We start from the raw sequence: 22,242 nt of genomic DNA, 5'->3' as shown, positions 1-22,242 counted from the left end.
CCAGGCTCCCCTGTCCCTGGGATTCTCCAGACAAGAACACTGGAGTGGGTTGCCATTTCCTTCTCCAATGCATGAAAGTGAAGTTGCTCAGTTGTGTCCGACTCTTAGCGACCCCATGGACTGCAGCCTACCAGGCTCCCCTGTCCCTGGGATTCTCCAGACAAGAACACTGGAGTGGGTTGCCATTTCCTTCTCCAATGCATGAAAGTGAAGTGAAAGTGAAGTTGCTCAGTTGTGTCCGACTCTTAGCGACCCCATGGACTGCAGCCTACCAGGCTCCTCTGTCCATGGGATTTTCCAGGCAAGAGTACTGGAGTGGGGTGCCATTACCTTCTCTGAATAATTCATGAAAACCCCTTTAAATAATAAATGTTTCACTGTGGTTTTAAACACCTCCTTTTAGCAAAATTTGATTTTCATGTGTCAACTTCTACCATAAGTATCATCTGTAGATGAAAAGTCAAACTTTGTGCATTTTATCTAAAATAAAAAAATTGCTTCACACTTTAATGAAGCCTATAGTTGGTGGATGTTGCTGTGAACTTCAGAGTGACTAATTCGGTTATGTAAACACTACAGGCTTTGTGCCAGAGACAATACTTATATCTTGGGAGAAACAACAAAGACTGTAGGATTTCTAACCATCTCAAAATTAGTACTGGTACTTTATGATATTAATATATAGACACAATTCACACCATCACCATTAGTGTTTGATACATATTGTACACATACACAAAGACTGAATAGATCCAATTAAACAAAAACTGGAAATATACTTAGGTCATAATTTTTTGTGTGATCAATGCACACCCAAACTGCTATTTATTCAATGATGCTGTGCTTTATGACATTAATGTACTTCTCAAGTCAATGTTCTGTAAAATTGTTTTAAATCTTGAATGAATTCTTCAATAAAATAATGAAACCTTTTGTTATGTACAGTTTTATTTAATGGTGTTGCTTGTCTATATCTTGAATGTTGAATTTTTTCATAGCTTAACAGTATTCAGAGACATGCAGACAGGTAGATACAACAGTTTTCCCCTATTTTCAGGCTCATTATTTTGTTAAGTGCAACTTTTTTCAGGAACAGAATTGGAATTTTTTTCCCCTCAAATTCTCATGAGATACTAGAACTAAACATTGTGAAGAGTGTTCTATCCAGTAAAAAGAATCTGGATTTCTTATTCCTAAATAATGAAATGATGTTGCATATATGAAATAAAAAGGCAGAAGATACAATGAAGTATTACATGTGCTTAATATATATTCATTTATTAATGCATATGCCAGAGGATTGCATTGTACTATGCATTTGAAGACATTATTAACAAAGCACTTGCCTATCAATTTAACATAAATTAGTGGATCTTGCTGTCTGTGGTTTCATACCCAGTAACAGCATGGTTCTGGGAGTCATGATACTTTTCACTTGTTCTTAACATATTGGACCAGCTTGTTCACAAAGCAGTCACTGTTAACAGGGTCTTTATTCTGCATGTATATGTTGCCCACTAACAGTTATGACCATAAGTTACAATTACAAAGTACTGTTCTACAGCCAACTATTTAGGTACAGACTCTAAAAAGTCAAACCATAAAAATAGAGAAAGTGCAAATATTTATAAACTATTTCATATTCAAAATCCAACCTAGTTATATTTTTGTCTATTGAGCTGTAATAAGTTGTTTTCCTATTGCATTGTATGCATCTTGGGCTTATAAATAACATAAATTACAAAACTGTAAGCAATTTGTTCAGACTTCATTTTGCACTTTTTCACTAAATAGCTGAAGACATGACTTTTTTTCTCCAGTGCAATATATAATAATGCTGCATTCAGTACAAATTGTTGAATATTTCTAAAAAGGAAACATTTAACTGATTATAGCACTCAGTAAAGAAGGAGTTAGTCATAACTGTCAGAAGGAAAACACTAACAGTATAGTTAATTATCATAGGTAATTTTAAGAAACAACCCTTCCATCGTACTTCTAAACCAGTAATCCTATGATTTTCTAAAGAATGAAATTTGGTAAAGCCAAGACATAATGCTAGATGGCAAATGTTTCAACTTACCTTTTTTTTTTTTTTTTTTTTACAAATGTGATGTGACCTTGGCAGTTTTAAGGAACAAAGTTTTGTTGATATATCAAACATGTTAACAAACTATTTAGCATTGCTTTGCATAAGTTTGCTTTAAGAGCATTTCTTCACAGTGATATTTCAGAAAGGCTGGAAACTGGTCAGCATAAAATATTTCCCACCTTTTCTATTTTATTTTGTATGCAAAAATCATCACAATATATCTGCAACTATAAAATTACAAATGCTTTCTAGAAGTAACTGCATGTCTAGTCATGGTAGAAAAGGGTATTTGTAAGACATCTATTATGAGGTAAGTCTAAATAAAACAGAATTTGAGTAACAAATGCTTTCATATCTACCAGATATATAAACCAACATAACAAGGATAACTAATGGACAAACTCAAAAGACTATGTTTTAGTATGTTTAATGGATGAGAAATTGGTAATGAAATAAACATTTTAAAAGATACTCTGGATATTTCACTGAACATCATGATTTTGGCACTTCATGGAACATTTAGTATAAAAGTTCTGCAGTTTTCCCACATACCTTGTAGACATTGTACTTGAGCACTGGCAAACACTGAAATGTAGTGAAATAAACATTCCCCTGTATTTGCACATGCATGCAGTAGTCAAACAGTTTGTGAATTCTCAGAGATGCTATTTTGGGGTATGGTATTGTTTCAAGCACTCTCTTCAGCATATCTTGTTTCAGATTTAAGTCTTACAAATTCTTTAGCCACATCGTCACTGGTCCTCTGAGAGAGGATTCTAAGGATAGTCAAACCGGTTTCATCCATAGAGACATTTTTCAAAAGGGGATACCATGCCCCGTGGCTCCCCTTTTCGGCTATATTCTGGAGCTGAATTACTGTCATTCCGATAATTCGATCTTCTCTGGCAAAGCAGTAATCTTTAACCGAAAGGTGGAGTTCATAGGCTCCTGGGCGGTTTTCTTTACTCAGAGTGCTGTGTGGATTAAAAACAGCGATTTTGAGCATTTTCAAATAGGGATCAATATGGTTGTAATAGACTGTGGAAAATTTTATACATTGTTTAGAATGCTGTATTGGCAAATAAAGTATCATTGCATTTTAACTCTGCAAATATTCTTTACATTTTCCTTAGAATGTATTTACATTGCTATTACTCAGCAACCTAACTTAAAAACTCCTTCTTTTCCTAGATAGAAATGGGAAATCAATCTAAAAATGCTTGACTGCTCCCTGATGTTAAGGATATTACTAGAAACTGGAATTAAAATATTATGTTGTCATTAATCATTGCAGGCAAAGTCTCCCCAGTGATATAGGGGTAGGAGGGGTTACTAAGGGTCATGGAAGCTAGGCTGGGGGGAGGGGTACCTTTTGGAAGAGTTTCTATGCCATTGTTTCAACATCCATTATTACCAATTCCTTTCTCTACCTCAGACTCCTGGACAAGCTATTATATGTAGGAGCCTTTTCTCAGGGAAATACACTGCTCAGACTATCAAGCACTATTCATAACATGCTAAATTGGATACAAATCTCCAGAGTAAATCAGTTCCAGCAGTGCCTGGCGCTTCAATGCCAGTTTTTTCGTATGGCAACTGTTAGACCTGTCAAGATTGGGGCTGAGGCCGGCCTCTTCTAATAACGACCCAAGACAGCCTGTCAACGCAGAACTGAACCTAATGAAGAAGGCTGAGTGGTGAAATGCCGAGGACAATCCCCCCTGTCCCTTATTTTAATTCCTCCTCAGATAGTCCTGACTTTCTAATGAACATACTTCTATTCCTCAGTGGTACACGCTTCCAGATTCCTTCCTTTTCTAAGTGACTTTTTTCTGATCAAATATTTTGCCAAGTCAGACTTTCGCTTCCAGGAGACATGGACAACTAACCTGTGTACTTATTTTAGAGACAGCCTGAAATGACACTCAGGAAAATGGAATCCTGGGTGGTGAAGAATAGAATGGCAAAATATGACAGGCTCTGGGACTTCCTGTGAATTAAAATGAGTCAAAATGCTGCCTTTTCCCCAGAATTGTGGTTTTGATAGCTCATCGCATTATATCTGAATTTTGCATTATTCAGGTATTTCTAGAACCTTTTGGAAGACTTTTTAAGTGGATCAAAGTTTTTGTGTAATTTGGAGGAGTAGATAGGTGGACTCTTGTGAGCTGGTTTGTTAGCAGGCATTATTAGAACCCTTTTAATAGATGTAGTAGGATAGTTAAGTTTTAATGAGTGCTAAGAGTTAATTATTCAGAAAACAGTGCTGAAAGGTCTCTGGGAAACCAAGAATGCGAAATAACAAAGAACAAAAGCAGTAAGGGAAGCTTGGTAAGTGTGCATGCATGCATGTGTGTGCGTGTGTGTGTGTGTGTGTGTGTGTGTGTGTGTGTGTGTGTGTGTGTGTGTGTGAAAGTCCCTAGGGCTTTGACTTATGTTCCCTTCCCCTCGGCTTCTTATCTGTCCCTAGGTCAGCTCATCTAGATTTGTAGAATTAATTACATCTATATACAGATAATTCTCAATTTATATCTAACCATACATTTGATATGTCCTCTCGGATGTACAATACCCATCTCCAAATTAATAGATTTAAAAGAAAATCTTTGCTTTCCTCATGGCCTGTCCCTACTCTCCCATCTCAGCAAGTGAATATCTACCCAACTGCTTATGCCAAAAACTAGGAGTCATCCTTGATTTCATTCAGTGCCAGATAACTTCCATTTGCTCCACCTGGATCAACTCTGCATTCTTCTCCTTGTACTTTGCAGGAGGATGCTGACCTGAAAGGACTGCACCCACTGAGTTTCTCTGTGCTCTGGCTTCCAGTGGGGTTTAGCCAAAGGAGAGCATCATTGGAGTCAGAGATAATGATGCGAGTGAGGGCAGGCTTTATTTCTTTGGCTTCTTGCCTGTGAGGCTCCTCAAGTAAGCTGTTTGTCTCCACAGAAGGTCACTTTCCTAGTGAGTGAGTGACTACATATGAAGTTTTCACAGTCCCAATTTTAGTAACAGCTCTTCTCCTTTAGTTGCAGTGGTGTAATAACCTGGCTACAACTAGCCCCATTATTTTCTCAGGTTCCTATTTAACAGTCAGAGAGGCTTCCCTGAACACCTCACCTTAGCAGCCAACAGACCACCCAATCACACTGTTTTAATACCATGCTTGGTATTAACTATCATATGACAGCTTTTTATTTGTTTATGATTTTGTTTATCAAATTTTCTTAATATCTAGAGTGTGACTTCCATGAGAGCAAAGCCCTCCTATTACAGTTTTCTTCATTTGCCTTGGATCAGTGATGAACAGGAATCCTTAAACCTATAGGTTTTACTCTCCTTAGCAAAGCCCAGGGCCCTTCCTACTCTGCGAGTCCCTCATAAGTGTAGCTATACGATGCCTATTGCCTGGTTGAAAAATGGAGCTGGGTTGTAACTTACAACTGAAATGTTTCATTATACTTTGGTGACCATGTGTTGCTTTTTGTTTTTGTGCCTTGTTTTCTCTTCTTGTCTCCGAGGCTGGGTCCCAGCATACAGACTTCCACAAAGGGGCGGAACATTGCCGTGGTCTGCCAGTTTAAGTCATTAATAGCAATCACTAAAAAACAGAAGGAAAAGGAAAGGAATATAAAGTGTTAGCAAACCCATGTGTGGAATCCTAGGCTTTTCCTTTGATCTTTAAAGTGGATATTTATTTCTAAAAATGATGTATGAAGCTGTGATTTGCGTTTAATAACACCTTAACCCCACTGACGAGGACTAGGAAAAATAATTTTCTCTCTGGACTGCATGCTTGATAGGGCTTTCAGCTCTAAGCCATGTGGTGTTGGGATGGCAAAAAGCTGTAATTAAAATGACAATTGTTATTACTGAAAAGTTATGACTCTTGTTTAGGTGAAAACATTATGCTTTTCATATTAAAATTATGATATGCTCATGAAATATTTAGAAAACATACAGAAAATAGATTAAAAGAAAAATCTATAATTTTATCACTCAGAAGAAATGACTTAATATTTTGGTGTGATGCTTTCAATCTTTATATATAGAATAGGATCATAATGTATTGCAGTCTTAAAAATAGTTTCATTTTTTTAAGTCCATCATGGATAGCATTGTAATTCATTATATATTTTCCAACAGAAAATATTTAATTATGTGTAGATTTCATTAAATATTCAACAAATCACTTGTTGCATATTATGGCAGTTTCCTAATTTCAGGCATCATAAATAATACTTAAGTGAATATTCTTATACATACGTCTTTGTTCATTCTTTGATGATGGTGATGGTATCCTTAAGGAGGTGTCTTATAATTAAATTTGCTAAATCAGGAGGTTCATAAAACTTCTAGCATTTGGTATACATCAGCAAAATATTTTTTGAAAAATGTTTAACAACACTGGCATATATAGTCATGCCCACTTATCTGTATGCTTATTAATACCATATATAATCTATTATATACCATAACAGTGTTAGTTTAGGTAGTGAAACTTTAGGTAGTGAAACTTGAAATATATTAGAAGGCCATGGTTTTGATTAAAATAGATACTATTTAAAGTGACTGTCCATGATAATATAAAAATAGAACATGGTTCTATTGAGCAAAGTATTAATCATTAAATTACATCTTCAAAATGACCCCTGAATTCAGATTTCATTTTTATAATATAAAGCCAATTGATTCGACCACCCATTAAAAAAAAATCAAATCAGTTGTTGGAAATCACATAGAAAAAGTAGGTAGATTATGTGGATAGTAAGAATGTACTGAGTTAACATCTAAAATGTCATTGGTAAGTTGGAGGCAACCACAGCCTCAACCATAGAGAACACAGTCATACAGTTCTAAAATGTAATCATCAATGTATTTAAACCATTTAGACTTTTCAAGTAATATAGGTTAAATATCTATGCTATTAATTTCTTTGTTTAAAATAAAAAGTTTCAGATTCATAAAGGTATTCTAAGCATGCCCTAAAATAATTTAATATCGATTTTTAAAAACAGGGTTTCCAGCAAAAAACATTTTGGATATAATTATTTTTTGAGAGGTTAAATTCTTATAGGCTGTTTGATCTACCTGAAACCAAAATATACCTTTTACAGTGACTTTATGCTCTCCGGTTCCTGGAGTGGTGGTGATGTCCACATGAACAGATATCTGGCCCACTGAATCTTTGGAGGGGCGACCTGCAAATCAGCAAAAGTTTACTGGCCTGACCTTTCAGACCACTTAATAAGGGACACTGACACTCTGTGCATCGGTGACTTTAAAGTGTGATCGTGAAAACAAATGGTTCTTTTTGTTAACAGCACATAATAGATACTGATACATGTTGATTAAGTTAAATTTGCTATGCAAGTTTGAGTCTTGGGTATAATCATATTTAGCCCATTTAGCTAAACTTTCACACAGTCTTCAGATACCATAAGGCATCCTATTAGTATTACTATTGTTAAAAAGAAAAAAACAACTTGAAGTTGCCTTACTCTAGGCACTTAATAGAGCTCTCCTCGTCACTTACGTATGAAGATGTGTCACTGCCCTTCATTCCTTTCTGAAGTGCTTTTCTTAGGTGTGCCACGCCAGAGCAGCAAGGATACAGAGACGGCTCTGCAGAGCACCTGCCCTCACGAGGCCCGCACTCAGGACTGGGGAGAGCAATACACACACACTGCTGCATATCGTGTGATGTACTCTAAACAGGTGCATTTATAATTTGATGATGTACAAAGGAATAAGCAACTCCACCCTGATAAAGGTTAGTCAAGGGTTAAGAATGTTGTATTGGAAAGTGCTTGTGATGCCACACCTGGTTCTGTGATGGGAATTTGCGATGTTCTCAAGTCTTGGTTTTCTTATTTGTAAAATAGGGATAACTGCATCAACCTCATATACACACATACACACACCTATTAACATATCATCTATAAACATATACATTTTTTTTCTCAAATAGAAACACATACTGTAATTATCCTTTGCCTTACCTTTGTCCTTTTACCTAAAAAATGTATTAAGATCATTCCATTTCCACATATACAAAGCTATGTCCCACTCTTTAATATGGTCTGGACTATCACAGCATTAACTGCAAAGTCAAGATTTCCTGAATACTTGCTTAAAAAACAAATCATTAATCTGCTTACAAATAATGGAAACATTAAAATATTTAAAATAATATTTAGCCCTTATTCCATTATATGGACATACCATTATTTATCTAAACACACTTTGGTTGTTTCTAGTCTCTTGCTCTTATGATCTATAATGAATAATTACTTTTCATGTTTACAAGTTTATCTATAGTATAATTTCTAGAAATGGTATTTGTCAAATGTAGGTGGAACCTCATTTTGCCCCATAGAGATTTTAACCATCTGCAATATATATGAGATTAATAAGAATCTTATTTTCATGAAATAAATGGCTAATGACTAAGCTGAAAAGAAGAGATTCTAAGAGACTTCCAGTTTCTAACTTGAGAAAAAAAATCACTGCATTTCAGCCAGAACCTCTTAACAGGATCTGCTGAGAAAATCTGGTTCACCACAAGCACCACTCTCACCCCCACCCTGCCCCAACCATTTGTTACTAAAAGGACTGAAAGACAGGAAGTGATCACTTTGGGCATTAGCCAAGGAGCTGCTCATTGATCTGTGAGAAGTGTTTCCTTTTCCTGAAGTGAAGAAAATTCCAAGAGAAGTACTCCTAAAGTACTTGCTGAAAGTGCCAGCTAGATGAGCATTTCATTTTTTAATTGGCTGCCTACTTAGCAGACAGTATAACCTGAGCATGGCCGAGTGGGGGACAAGCCCCCGTGTGTGCCAGGACCTCCCTCTCTGCTTAAGGTCACAGTTGCTGAGAAATATGGGAGGTGGCTCCTGGATGGGCTTGAAGTGCCAGCGTTCGGGGACAAGAGAGGGAAAGTGTGACCTAGGCTCTGGTTTTATCAGGGATTGTCACCGACATGGTGAAGAGGCAAGCATCTCAAAGGAATGTGTGTGCCCATACACCCAGGTGGGGTGCAGTAGGAAAAAGTGGCCAGGTCTTGAGTCTTGAAAGAGTTCATCAATGCCCTGGGGAACTATTTGAAAATACATTTCACACCAGCCAGTTCTACCAAGCTTGTACGTCCCCTAAGAGGAGCATCTGGAAAAGTTCTACTAACTGAGTAGACAGTGACCCTTAGATAGATAATGACTACTAATGGTCACCATTGCAGTTTTTTTTATATTTACTTATTTTTAGTTGGAGGATAATTGCCTTACAATATTGTGTTGGTTTAAATAAAGATTGATCTGTCTCTTTTCTCTCTTTCTCTCTTCCTCAGTATCATGGAAATTGCCTCCAGGAGAAAAAAGAACAGTGCATATCAGAGAAGCCACGGCTTCCTTCTCCTTTCCTCCTCCTACTGCTATAGTCACTGTTTTCCTCTTTGTAGAGAGAGAAGGAGAGCTTTTAATCCAATAACTAATTAAAACTTTAATGTGAGCAGAACAAGGTCTTAAAAACCTGAATAACCTTCTAACAGTGCAAGTAACTAACATGGTGTGTACCCGGATGTTGATATCAGTAAGGGAGGTGCCTATGCAGTAGAAAAGTAGGACTCAAGAGGGACTGATAGTACTTTTTGGGAAAATAAAATAGTTTGACATCATCCTTAAACTGGTGACATCCTTATGATATGAAGAATAGAATCTATCTTGCCATTATTTAAGTCTCCTTTTGTGTATTCCAATTATGCTTTACATTTTTCTTCATGTGAATGTTGAACAGTTAAAAAGCTTATTCCTAGTTATTACATCTCATTCTATTTTAAATCAGACCCCTTTTCCATTATATTGGATAACAGGAAGGCTAGTGATTTTTGTATATTTTTTAATTCAGTCAACTGAATTTTTAATGAAATATTTTCATGACTCGTTTTGAGTTTTGTAAGTATACACATGTATTATTTTCAATGAATTGCACTTCTCCTTTCCAGTTTTTATACCTTTTACTATTTGCCTTGGCTAATTTTATCGGCTTATATTTCTAATACTACATGCCGTGACAGTGTTAAAAGTGGATATGCTTGTTATCCTTCATTTGGCTCTCCAGATTCATTTTTCACCCTTCTCCACTGTGTCCTCTGCCCCTAGATGGACAAGACAGTGGTCTCTATGCTCTATAGATGATGAGAAGTCCTGGCAAGATATGGGGAAGAGGGAGTAGACCCAGGTCAGATATTGATTTCTTTAGTTTCCTTCCTATGGTGTCACCATTTTGCTGGAAGAATCCTGCAACCAAAAAGCCAACATTGCCCTCATCAACCCTCAGCAGGTGACAGTCTCATTCCTGGTTCTCGGAGCTTTTTCCTCCCTTGTTATTTGTTTCAGTGCAGTTAGTTTACTACTCTTTCTGGTCTCTTTATATCCTGCCCATTTTTTGTCCGTAGTTTCTCCATTGAATCTTTTTCAAATAATCTTAATTTGGGTGTGCCATCTGATTCCTTCTGTGACCTTGGCTAATAGAGTTAATATCTTTGATTTGCTCATAACTTTAATGGAAGTGTCTTTAGTATTTCTTCAATATTCTTAGGTCTTGAACATTGAGACAATCTTTGTGGGGGATAAGATGTAAAATATGGACATTCACTGTTTAACAACCATTATCATGATGGATTTTTTCAGGGGAGAAAATACTTTAAGAGGCTTTTGAAGGTTTAGTTGAAATTCACTTTTTTTTTAGACAGAGAAGCAAGAAATAGCATGTGCCCGTATGTGGATGCGTAGAACAGAATGGTGTGTCCTGGAATCTGTGAGGAGTTCAGGATGTATGAAGCATGGATGAAGTAACAACAGGGAATGTTAGAGAAAATGTTGGTACTTTGAATGTCATTTAAAAATTGTTAGACATAATCTTGGAGCTACTGAGAAGTCTTTTAAGATTTTGGCTATGGGTGGCATAGTCAAATTTAGGTTTTGAAAGAATTTGTCTCATCTGTGTAAAAGATCATTTTTTATTACTGCAATCCCTTTTGGAAAACCTCCCACTTGCATCCTATTATACCTTGAGTCAAATGCCAAAACCCAGCCCTTTGCTAGGATGCTTCTGATGACCTCTTCTTCATCAGCGCTTCTGGTCCACTCTGTCTTTGGCTTAATTTCTTCAAACTTTTCTTTATGTCTTCATCAATTGAAAACAAATGTTTAGAACATCCTTCCTCCACTATCCAATGAAGCTCTGTCCAAACACCTCTACACTAAAATATTTTCATTTCTTTTTTTACTATTCTAGAAATAATCTGCGGTTATATTTTTGATCTCCTCAAACACCATTATACATAGACCATGACATTTATGGTGCCCCTTGAGTTATAAGACATGTATAACAAAGTATAAAGTCCCTGGGCAATGAAACCAGACTTCCCTGATCATGAATCTGTCTGTCACACATTAACAGTTTAAAACTGTGAATTTGCATGTCCTTGTTTGTAAAGTGTCGATAATCCCACCTACCTGGCAACATTATAATGAGGCTAAAAAAGGATAATTTTGAAAAATATGTAAGATATTATATGCCTTGCACATAAGAGCTGCTGGTAAATGAATCCAGGTTTATGATAATAATAATTCTGGGGAGTATTCCAAAGTTATTAAATACCTTGAAGGTTCATAGAAAATTAGAGAGAAAATCCATTGACACTATAGTTATCTAAATCAAATACTGCTGTAAGACAAAGGCAGAGTGACTAGAGTTTTCCCCAACAACTTTGGAATTCTTAGTTTCTTTGGTAAAATTTTCTGAGTTGAGTACACTAGAGATGGAAGGTTTTTAAGAGCCCTCATAGGGGATATTCTTTCCCATTATGATGTAAAACCTTTTGTTAACCAAGAATTCTGTGAAATGAGTTTTCTTGACTGCTAAAGGTTATATTGTTTGTTTAACTATTGTTGAAATCACAGTAAATGAGAGAGAGTGAAAATGCATCCAGGTTGTGTATTTGTCTCTGTTGTTATACTAAAGATCAGAGCCTGCTCAGTATGTGGGTTTGTGATCAAGACTTTTATGGGTGGTCATGTCAGTATTACCATAAGCAGTCATGTAGCAATGGCTGGTTTGTTTCCAGAGTAAACAAGTGATGGTCAGATAAGTTATTGATTCAACAAGTTTGTAAATGAGAAAAGCTTTCCATCAAAGCACTCACCAGGAGGTGCCATTTCTTCATCTGAGTTCCTAATCAGGAATTTTACCAAGGTAATTTAAAGGCTTTGTGTTGTTATAGAATCTGATTTTTATTAGAAAATATATAAAACTTGAATTCGGAAAATATATGCTTTTAGTTACGGAGGAGAAATTTTATGCTGTTTGCAAACAACTAACAGCTATAGAAATGTGCCTAAAACTTTTTAAAAGGTACTCTAAATGCATAGGTAAGATTTTCCCTTTCCCAAATTGCTGCTCTCTCATCTTCCACTTGCACATCCTAACTCTGTGCCTGTGTGTGTTTTCTAAAAAATCTGAAGGATTCCACTGGTGGGGAAAAAAAAACATGTTGAAAACCAAACTTATGTCCTCAGCAATCCTCAAACAATTTTGAGGAAACCCTTGGGTGTAAGTATTTGGCAGAAAACAAACATTTCCTTTTTTTAACAGAAAATGTGCAATTTACTGCTCAATCACGTCAAGCATAGTCTTGAGAGTTGCTTGTTTAATGTGGTACACCCCTAAAAAGTGGAATTAAAAATGTGACAGTTTTCTGACAGTTCTCAGTAGAAGCAACTAGTTTAAAAGGTTTTATTATTATTGTAAGTATTGTTTAATAGTCAGGCTATTCATAATTGTTACCTGAGAATTCAGGGTGTGTGCTTCCATGGCCTGGTGTTTATACCACTCCACAGCACCCATGTTATGCCTAGTATTGTAGAAAATTAAGCAGATTTTTTTCTTTCTAACTATATTCTATAATGGCAGGAAACCTCTATTAATATTAATAATCCATACTACTTATCTCTAATTCATATAATAAATAACATACTTTTGACATTTATTAAATAGCTAGTTTATATTTAGTCACTGATCAAATATGGGAGCAATCCTCATTTTGCACAATTTTTATATTCTGTGATATGCCCAGATTTCAGTTCTTACAGTTTAGTTAAATAACACCCATTTCTCAATGACACGTTCAAATTTCAGTTGTCATGGCCTATTAAACATGTGTCATTGCCTAAAGTACAAACTTTGCCGCTAGTAGTTTAGTCCACACATCACCATATAAGTAACTGATAGGTATTATCATCACTGACCAATCACATCACTTCTTTTAAAGTCTGGTGATTGGTCACTGGTGCCCCTGTTCAGTTCACACACAACAAGTGCATAGTTGTGTTGCTGCCTTGTTTCCTAAACCCACGTGACATTTTAAAACCTGGATAATCAAAAGAGGGAACTGGCCAGCCAAGAAAAAAGTGGAACGAAGGAACAAAAAGTAATAACACTGGAGTGAAATTTGTATAGAATGTAAATGAATTAATAGAAAAAAATTACTGACCTTGGGAATATTGACATTACTGCCAATGGAGGGACCCTAGAGAGGCAGACAAGAAACTTAATCAAAGTGACCTTATTGACATAAATGAGAAAGATGATGAAGATGTCCTGATGGAGGTGACATTGAAGAAAAACTTCACATTAAAGGAACTCTGAGATATGTCAGTTACAGTATGGAAAGTAGGAAGGATAAATTGTCAGTGATTGATCCAAACTGTAGAATGATAATCTGCCAAGGCACAGAAGAGATGCTCGTTCCTTATATTTATATGATGAGAAGAAAACAGCAAGCACTGTTCACACTACTCTTGATAAGATTTTAAAAAGAAATGAAATGGTTTAATTCTCAGTGTTTCTAATGTTTCCAATTGCAACATATTAAGTGAATGTTTTACTATTTTTTTATTTCCTTACACATTTAATTTCCTTATTCATATATTTATAGCTGACAGCAAAAGGTTTTGTTTCTTTTGACAAAATATTTTTAAAAATCTTCATAGACTTATAATTTTCTCTACTATTAATCAAGATTGCTTTGAACAGTTTCAGTTTACACAGTTATTTTTATGGTCCTACATTACTGTGCAAAGTGAAGATTGTACATGTTTGAGTTGATTCATTTAATATACTTGTAGTTGCTAAAACTATGGAAGCTGCTTAACTCGGTAAGATATTTTGCAGTAGATATTTTTTCCCATTTGGTGGGGTTGGTTTGCTATAGCCTTGATCTGACCCATCTGACATTTGTGCATGGCAAGATCTGTTGGTTGCCCATCCCAGAATAAAAATGGAATTGAACAAAGCATCTTCAAACTGAAGAAAGAATATATCAATGAAGCAGTTATTTTCCAAAAAGAGGAAAAAAGGCAACATAAGAGATTTTCAATTTTGATGGGATGAAATATGAAAATAATCTAACACGGAGCTTTTTATTCAGCTATTTAACAATTTTATGAGCAATTTTCAACTTAATGAAAATTTAATCAGAGGTTATGCCTGTTACATAATCTTGTCTATTCTAAACCCATAGAAATTAGACTGTTGTGCCTCAAATCAATCAACGGGCTCCTAGAATGTATCCTTTGTCACCAGCATTATTGGATCATGAATACCAACCTCTATCTGGGAATGAGTCATGCTCATATGAGTAAACATTGGCAAAGGGAAGCAGAATTAAAGAACTAATTGTTTTATTTGAAGTTCTCTTTAGAAGAGCAGCTTTTGATAAAAAAAACTTTTTGATAACAGATCCTGATTACCATAAGATTATGATATAGTATTATTATAATCTCCCTAATAGGATGAATCTCTCACTTAACATAAGTTTAGTACATTCTGTGGAGGAGTGAATAATTTTAAAAGCATCTAGTAATGATTATGCATGTAGTGTTTTAAATTGATAATTACCTCCAAGTCTCAATTAGTATCCTGTAGGATATTAGATGAAAAATATCACAGCTGCTCCAGTCATTTGTATAAGTTTACCAAACTGCTTAAGCCCCTGACAAAGGGGTTTGAATCTGTCCTCATGGGACTCTGCTGGGAGCCTCAAAAAAGGTGTGGATCTAAATCTTGATGTCAAGGTGCTGACTTTATTTTTGTGTATTATTTTGAAGGCTTAACCCTATATTGTGAAACAGATAAATCTGAGAAGAGAAATGGAACCGAGCTATGAAACAATCATGTGGGGGGAAAAAATTCTCCCTTAATTTTTAGGACATGTGAACCAAATTTTAAAGTACTTTTTAATATAATCTCTATTTTAAAAAAAAAAAAGGTGTGGAGAACTAAGGAGGAATGACCACTCTGGCGGTGTTGCAGTTTAGAATCAGCGGACCTGCCCCACTGCTCCTCCCGCCTTCAAGTCTAGGACTCCAGGTGGGAGTAACTCACCTCCGTTCATGCTTCTAGGTTGTTAGACATTATCCCAGGTGGTGGGAGTAGAAGAAACCAGGAAGTGGCTTGACTTAAACCCTGTTCCTCCTCGTATCCCTTCTTGTGCTTTCCTTCTCTGTTCTTTGCTCACTATCTCCATGTCATTTAACATTTATATTTGAAGTAATTTATAGTAATGATAACAATAATGGGTACAATTTTTGACTACTTGTGTGTGCCAGGCATCGTGCTGAATACTTTAAGGATAAGATCTTGCTCTGATATCACATAAAGGCAGTGTGTACATTTTACACAATGGGTGAAATTGGGCACAGATGTTAGTTGCCTGTCAAAGTCAGTAAACGGAAAACTGAGATTTGACCTCAGATCTCTGACATGCTGTGATGTTCATGAAATAGCTTCTCTTCTACTCGTTCCCCTTCCCCCTTTCCTTTTTTACATCAAGGGGAGAAAGTAAACTCTCTCTTGTTGTTGTTATTAATGGCATTTAAAGTCTTGCTGAACTAAAAGGCAGAAAGGCAGAAATTGAAGACAAGGAACATGCAGAATATGTTCTGTAAATGTTCCTTTCAGGAACATAGAGAAAATATCTATATATTTTAAGATTATGTTTTTTGTGTGATAATACTTGGCTTTCATTGGCAACTGTTTATGTTAAGTCCCACAGTAATCATTCAAATGTATGTTTAAATTAATATTGTCTTCAGGGACCCTTATGGTTTCAAAGTTTTCTGTGTTTTATCCTTAAACTTACTGTTAATTGAAGCATTTTTATAGTGTTACTTTATATCAGTGAGTTTCCACGGCTACAGCATCCTTAAAGTGTTGCTAAAAAAATTAATCAGTGATTACTAAAATTTGAAATGTGTCAAATCCTATAAGTAGTTACTAAAAGTTTAGTTATCCTAAACTGAAATATTTTAATATTGAAAAATATATAGTTTTAATGTTAGAAATAGTGTTGGTCTTGAAACTATTTGAGTCAATATCTTTGTTTTAGAGGTAAGGGAGTTGAGGCTAAGTGTCTCATACAAATTTCCATAGCTGGGCAGCGTCAATGGTAGGTCTCAGTATTTTCATTGAAGTTCTCTTTCCACTGACAAACTAGCTTGTCTCTAAAAAGGTCTTTTGGAATTCACACAATGGGACAGACTGTCAATGAATAGTATAATTTGGCAAGTAGGTAGGATGTAGATATGACAATCAGTGTTTTTTTTTTTTTTCCTAAGTGGAAACTCAGAAGTGGCAAAAATCAGAAAACTAAACTTTCAGTTCTGACTAGTGACTAAGAATTATGTCTAATCATTATCTGTGTCACTTGATCTGTTAGCATCTCTCTTTTAAGATCTATTCATTAGCATCATGACTGCTAGCAAACACTACTACCTGGGGGAGAATCAGATGAAAAAGATTACTCCCATACAGTAGTAGGCAGTATGTATTCACACCATGGAAATCACTATTGGTAAAAGAGATGAAAATAAGATCCATTTTTAGGGATGAGAGCTTTAGGCATATCTTTTCTTCTTGGTAGTCACTGACATCAATAAACATAATAGTAAAAACAGCTAGGTTAGATAAGGCTAGGGGCTATGCCCTGCACCCCCCGCCCCCCAGCTTCAAATGCTTGGATCTATCTGTAACCAAAGATTTTTGGAAAGTGGCTAAGGGTAATCCAGTTTACCTGAAATGTATGACCTGAATTGATCTTCTTATTTGAAAATAAGCCAAAGAATTGATGCTTTTGAACTGTGGTGTTGGAGAAGACTCTTGAGCGTTTCTTGGAGTGCAAGGAGATCAAACCAGTCAATCCTAAAGGAGATCAGTGATGAATATTCATTGGAAGGACTGATGCTGAAGCTGAAACTCCAATACTTTGGCCACCTGATACGAAGAACTGACTCATTGGAAAAGACCCCAATGCTGGGAAAGATTGAAGGCAGGAGGAGAAGGGGACGACAGAGGATGAGATGGTTGGATGGCATCACTGACTCAATGGACATGAGTTTGAGCAAGCTTCTGGAGTTGGTGATGGACAGGGAAGCCTGGCATGCAGCAGTCCATGGGGTTGCAAAGAGCTGGATATGACCGAGCGACTGAACTGAACTGAAGTGGAACGTATAAAGGGTTTCCCTGGTGGCTCAGATGGAAAGAATCTGTCTGCAACACAGGGGGCCCAGGCAGGGGGCCTTGGGTTGAAAAGATCCTCTGGAAGAGGGTATGGCACCCACTCCAGTATTCTTGCCTAGAGAATTCCATGGACTTAGGAGCCTGGTGGGGTACAGTCCATGGGGTCGCTAACAGTCAGACACAATTGAGTGACCAAGCACGCTAAGGGACTTCGGGAAAATAATTCCTACAACACAAGGTAACAATATCTCGAAGATGGAGGTCAAAGCATACTGCTGAAAATGATACTCCTGAAGAAACCATTGACAATCAAATGTATAAGAAAAGCATATTTCTTGAGGTTAAAAACAGCTCTCAACTTTTAAAGAATTCAATTTGTTTTAGGAAAATTGAAAAGCACAAACTATATACATATATATCCAGGTAAAAAGAGAAGAAATTGAGGAGAAGGAGAGAAGGAGAAAAGAGGAGGAGCAGAAGGAGAAAAGAAGGAATTGGAGGAAGAAGAAATGTATCCAAGAAGAAAAATGCAAAGAATTTCAGCTGGCCTATATTTTTCCTCACAAAATAAACATCAGAAGGAAATGGGCAATGGCAATAAAGTTATGAGAGAGAGGGTCTATGCTCACAGAATTTTAAATCTAGGAAAGTTGTTTCTCATGTAAGAATGAAACAAAAAGTAATTTTCAAAAATTCAAGAGCAAAGAAAATTTATTTTACACACACATACAGTTTCCTCACAGAATGTGACTTGGAGACATATTTCAGCCAAAAGAACCTCAGACTGGGGAAGCTGTGTTGTAGGAAGCATGTCACTGAGCAGTAGCACCAATTAAACTATCAGGTGGATATCAGATAGATACACCTCCTTTATTAGATTTGAATTTATCAGAATAAGCATAGTCTTAATTTTACATTCCCAGTGTTGAGCTCTGTATGTGCATAGTGAAGGAGCTTCATGAGAGACAGAACAGAAATTTGGATAATGTGTGTATTGAACAGGAAGGTAAGTGTTAGGAAGGGATGAACTGTTTAATGGGAAAGTAACTTTGTTTTCTAGGTTTTAGTGCTTTAGTGTTGTGTAAGTGAATCAGTGGCAACGTAATAAAATTATAGGCATACTTAATGTATTGGGTTGCCAAAAAAATGTTTGTTCAGGTTTCCCATAACATCTTATGGAAAAATCTGAGCAAACTTTATAGTCAACCCAATAGCTTTTCTTTATCAAATAAACGGGTATTGATCTGTGTCTGGCTTCCATTACACAGAAGTATTCTCTCTTGTAATACAGTAGCTACAGAGGCAAGTTACTCTCTTTGCAGGAAAAATGTGCAAATAGCTGAAAACAATTTATGTAAATGGCTGACTGCTGCTGCTGCTCAGTCGCCTCAATTGTGCCCGACTCTGTGTGACCCCATGGACTGCAGCCTGCCTGGCTCCTCTGTCCATGGGATTCTCCAGGCAGGAGTACTGGAGTGGGTTGCCATGCTCTCCTTCAGGGGATCTTCCCAACCCAGGGATCGAACCCAGGTCTCCTGCATTGCAGGCAGATTCTTTACCACTGAGTCACCAGGGAAGCCTGAATAGATGACTATGGAGTTTAAATTTGTTTTGTAGCAGCTCATGGCAATTCCTTAATTATAGAGGTTCTGGTAGTTTGTGGTTGTGGGTATTCAGTTCAGTTCAGTCGCTCAGTCGTGTCCGACTCTTTGCGACCCCATGGACTGCAGCATGCCAGGCTTCCCTGTCCATCACCAACTCTCGGAGCTTACTCAAACTCATGTCCATTGAGTCAGTGATACCATCCAACCATCTCATTGTCTGTCATCCCCTTCTCCTCACAAATCTTGCCTTGAGTAAAATTTCAAATACTTCTAGAGATTTTATACATATTTTGCAAAATTTATATGTATTCTGTTTTATTCCTATTTTAAATGGATTTCTATTTTATTTCATATTCTAGTTAGCTATTAATTGTGTAAAGTTATGCTGCTGACTTTGTATACTGATTTTATAGTGAACAATCTAATGGAAAATTCTTATTAGTTCCAGTAGTTTTGCTATAGATTTCCCTATGTTTTCTATGGAAGTAATTGTGTTGTCTACATATAAGGACTTTGGTTTTTCTTTTTCAATTCTATTGTTTTTGAATAGAAGACAAGATAGTAATCTTCATAGTTAGTTTTATATATAACATTGAGACAAATCATGGGTAGTATAAAAATAAAACCTAACTAAACCAATTTATACATGTAATTACAAAAATTCTCAATGAAATATTGATAAAAATACAACCCTACCACAGAGTAGGGTTTATCTTAACAAGAAATGGTGTTTTAAGTATTCTAATAAATATAACTAATATCTAATAAATATCTAATATCTCATAAATTCTGAAACAGCATTTGATAAATTTCAGTGCCCATTCATGATAAAATCTTAGTTATTCAGATTTGAAGGATGGTTCCTAGCTGAGATAAAGAACATTTCTTTTAAAACAGCAACTGAATCATTAGAAATTCCCTTTCAAAACTGAAAACAGAATAAGACTATACAAAATAAGAATAAACACACGGTCTGAAAGTTTATATAAAGGCAATGATTAAAAACAGAAAATACAATATAGTTTCTGGAAATGGTGACATTAATTTTTTTGTAATAACTAAAATAAACTTGACAAATTGAAAAGAATGTTCCTTGAGAGATTAAAACAAACAAAGTTACATGATTTTGGATGACAATATATCATTCTCAAAGCAGCCAGAAAAAATAAGAAAAAGGTATATACTGAAATAAAGTTAATTAAAATGTGATAAAACAAAAATGTGATTTAGGCACAAAACAATGAATAAAGTTTAAAGTTAAGATAAAATGCCTTAAGGATATCACTTAATCCATATTTAGTTATGGATGTACTGCAATTTTCATCAAAAATCCCAAATACTTAATTTTTTTTATACAACTCAAAGCTAATTTGAGAAGTAATGGCAATAGAAACTAAGGACTTACTAAAAACAGAACTTATTAAAAGTTACTACGAACTTTTAAAAACACTCAATGAATAAGTAAGGACTTTAAAAAGAGAGAAATGAAAATATATTATTCTCATAAATATTAAAATACTTTATTAAGCAATAATAAATAGATTAGTCTAATCCTGGGCTATAAATGGTCAGACAGAAAAGGAGAAAAGGTCCAGAAACAGAATTCCAATAAATTTAAGATACAATGGCAAAAGAATTATCAGTGGGACAGAGCAGAATTATTTAATAATTGGTGGGAGAATCAGTTACTATTTGGAGAAAAGCTGTATAGCCTTATTATATATCATATACTGAAAACAAATTTTGATAAATTAAGAAGTTTAAATTGAAAAATCCAACTGAGAAAAGAAAATATAGATGAATTTTATTTGATATTTACATGTGGAAGTCTCCACAGGCTTAAAATTAAGGATATAAATCACAAAGGCAAACATCTGAAAATATTTGAAGGTCAAAAGACATCCTATGCATGTAATCAGTTGAGTGAAAAATATTTGCAACAAATGATATAGAGGGTTACTATCTTTAATGTATGAAAGAAACACAAATTGATAAACTCAAAAGCACCATTAAAAATGAAAAAAGGTTATAGACAATTCACAAAAAGTGAAATTCAGCTAGTTAATAAATATTGAAAATATTTATTTTTGTAATCAAATTAATTATATTACCTAATATATTAACAAACATTTTAAACAAAAACAACCACCTTGTACTAGAGATTTTGTGGAAGAGTCCAATATTCTAATCAACTTTTCATTGGAACAAATTTATAGTTGGAAAGCTACTTGGGTATTACATGCCTTCTAGTTATTCAGAACTTTGGATTTCATAATTCTGTCTCTGGAATTCTATTCAAAACATAATTCTAAATACAAAAGAAGTTTACCTGGAAATTTTTTAGTAAATTTTTAGTATTTTAAATTTACTTAAAATATTGACTTAAAATGAGAAATAAACTTAAGTATTTTGTAATTTTGAAATATATAAATTATGAACTATATGATTGGATATAAGCATGACATATTGACAAGAAGTTATATAAAATACTTATGTAGGAATGCTATATGAAAGGGATACATACTTCATATAAAGCTTCTGAAGTATTTAAAATAAGGATACAATGAAGTTGCAGGAAAATATATCAAAAGTTTATTAAATTATAAATTTTTTGCTTTTTCAAGTTCTATATTTCCTATTCTCCAATATGTATCTATTATTTTTATAATCAAAACAGAAGAAACTAGTTAAAACAATGTTTTAAAGCTTGTGTCAATAAATTCTTATTTCATATTGGCTAAAACACAAAATTTATCAATAAATAGGAATTTTTCACTACTGATTACAGAGGTTGAAGCAGTATATCCATATAGAGTTTGATAATGAGAATAAAAGTAACTTAACCTTTCAGGATCCTACCAGTTCCCCCAGAGATTAACTCAGAAATACTTAAAAAAAAACTCAACCAGCCTATGCATCGACCTTCTGACTTCTTTAGATGTGATCTTATTCCTCATATTTAATTATGAA

The 22,242-nt window shown here is 35.2% G+C and overlaps 1 protein-coding gene across 2 annotated transcripts in view; it reads right to left on the bottom strand.

Annotated features, from left to right (window-relative positions):
- Positions 1-2,780: 2,780 nt before the first annotated feature.
- The window catches only part of UNC13C (unc-13 homolog C), a 609,739-nt gene continuing 590,277 nt past the window's right edge, over positions 2,781-22,242 (bottom strand). For both annotated transcript variants that reach the window (XM_061158385.1, XM_061158384.1), the window contains 3 exons: positions 7,201-7,293; positions 5,534-5,693; positions 2,781-3,066 (listed from right to left, as the gene is read on the bottom strand). In XM_061158385.1, the coding sequence (XP_061014368.1) occupies positions 2,781-3,066; positions 5,534-5,693; positions 7,201-7,293 (539 nt within the window). The remainder of the gene's footprint in view (positions 3,067-5,533; positions 5,694-7,200; positions 7,294-22,242) is intronic.

This window comes from Dama dama, chromosome 12 (assembly GCF_033118175.1).
Source record: "Dama dama isolate Ldn47 chromosome 12, ASM3311817v1, whole genome shotgun sequence".
Lineage (NCBI taxonomy): Eukaryota > Metazoa > Chordata > Mammalia > Artiodactyla > Cervidae > Dama > Dama dama.
The sequence above is the reverse complement of the archived record's forward strand: the minus strand, read 5'-3'. Positions and strand labels throughout refer to the sequence as shown.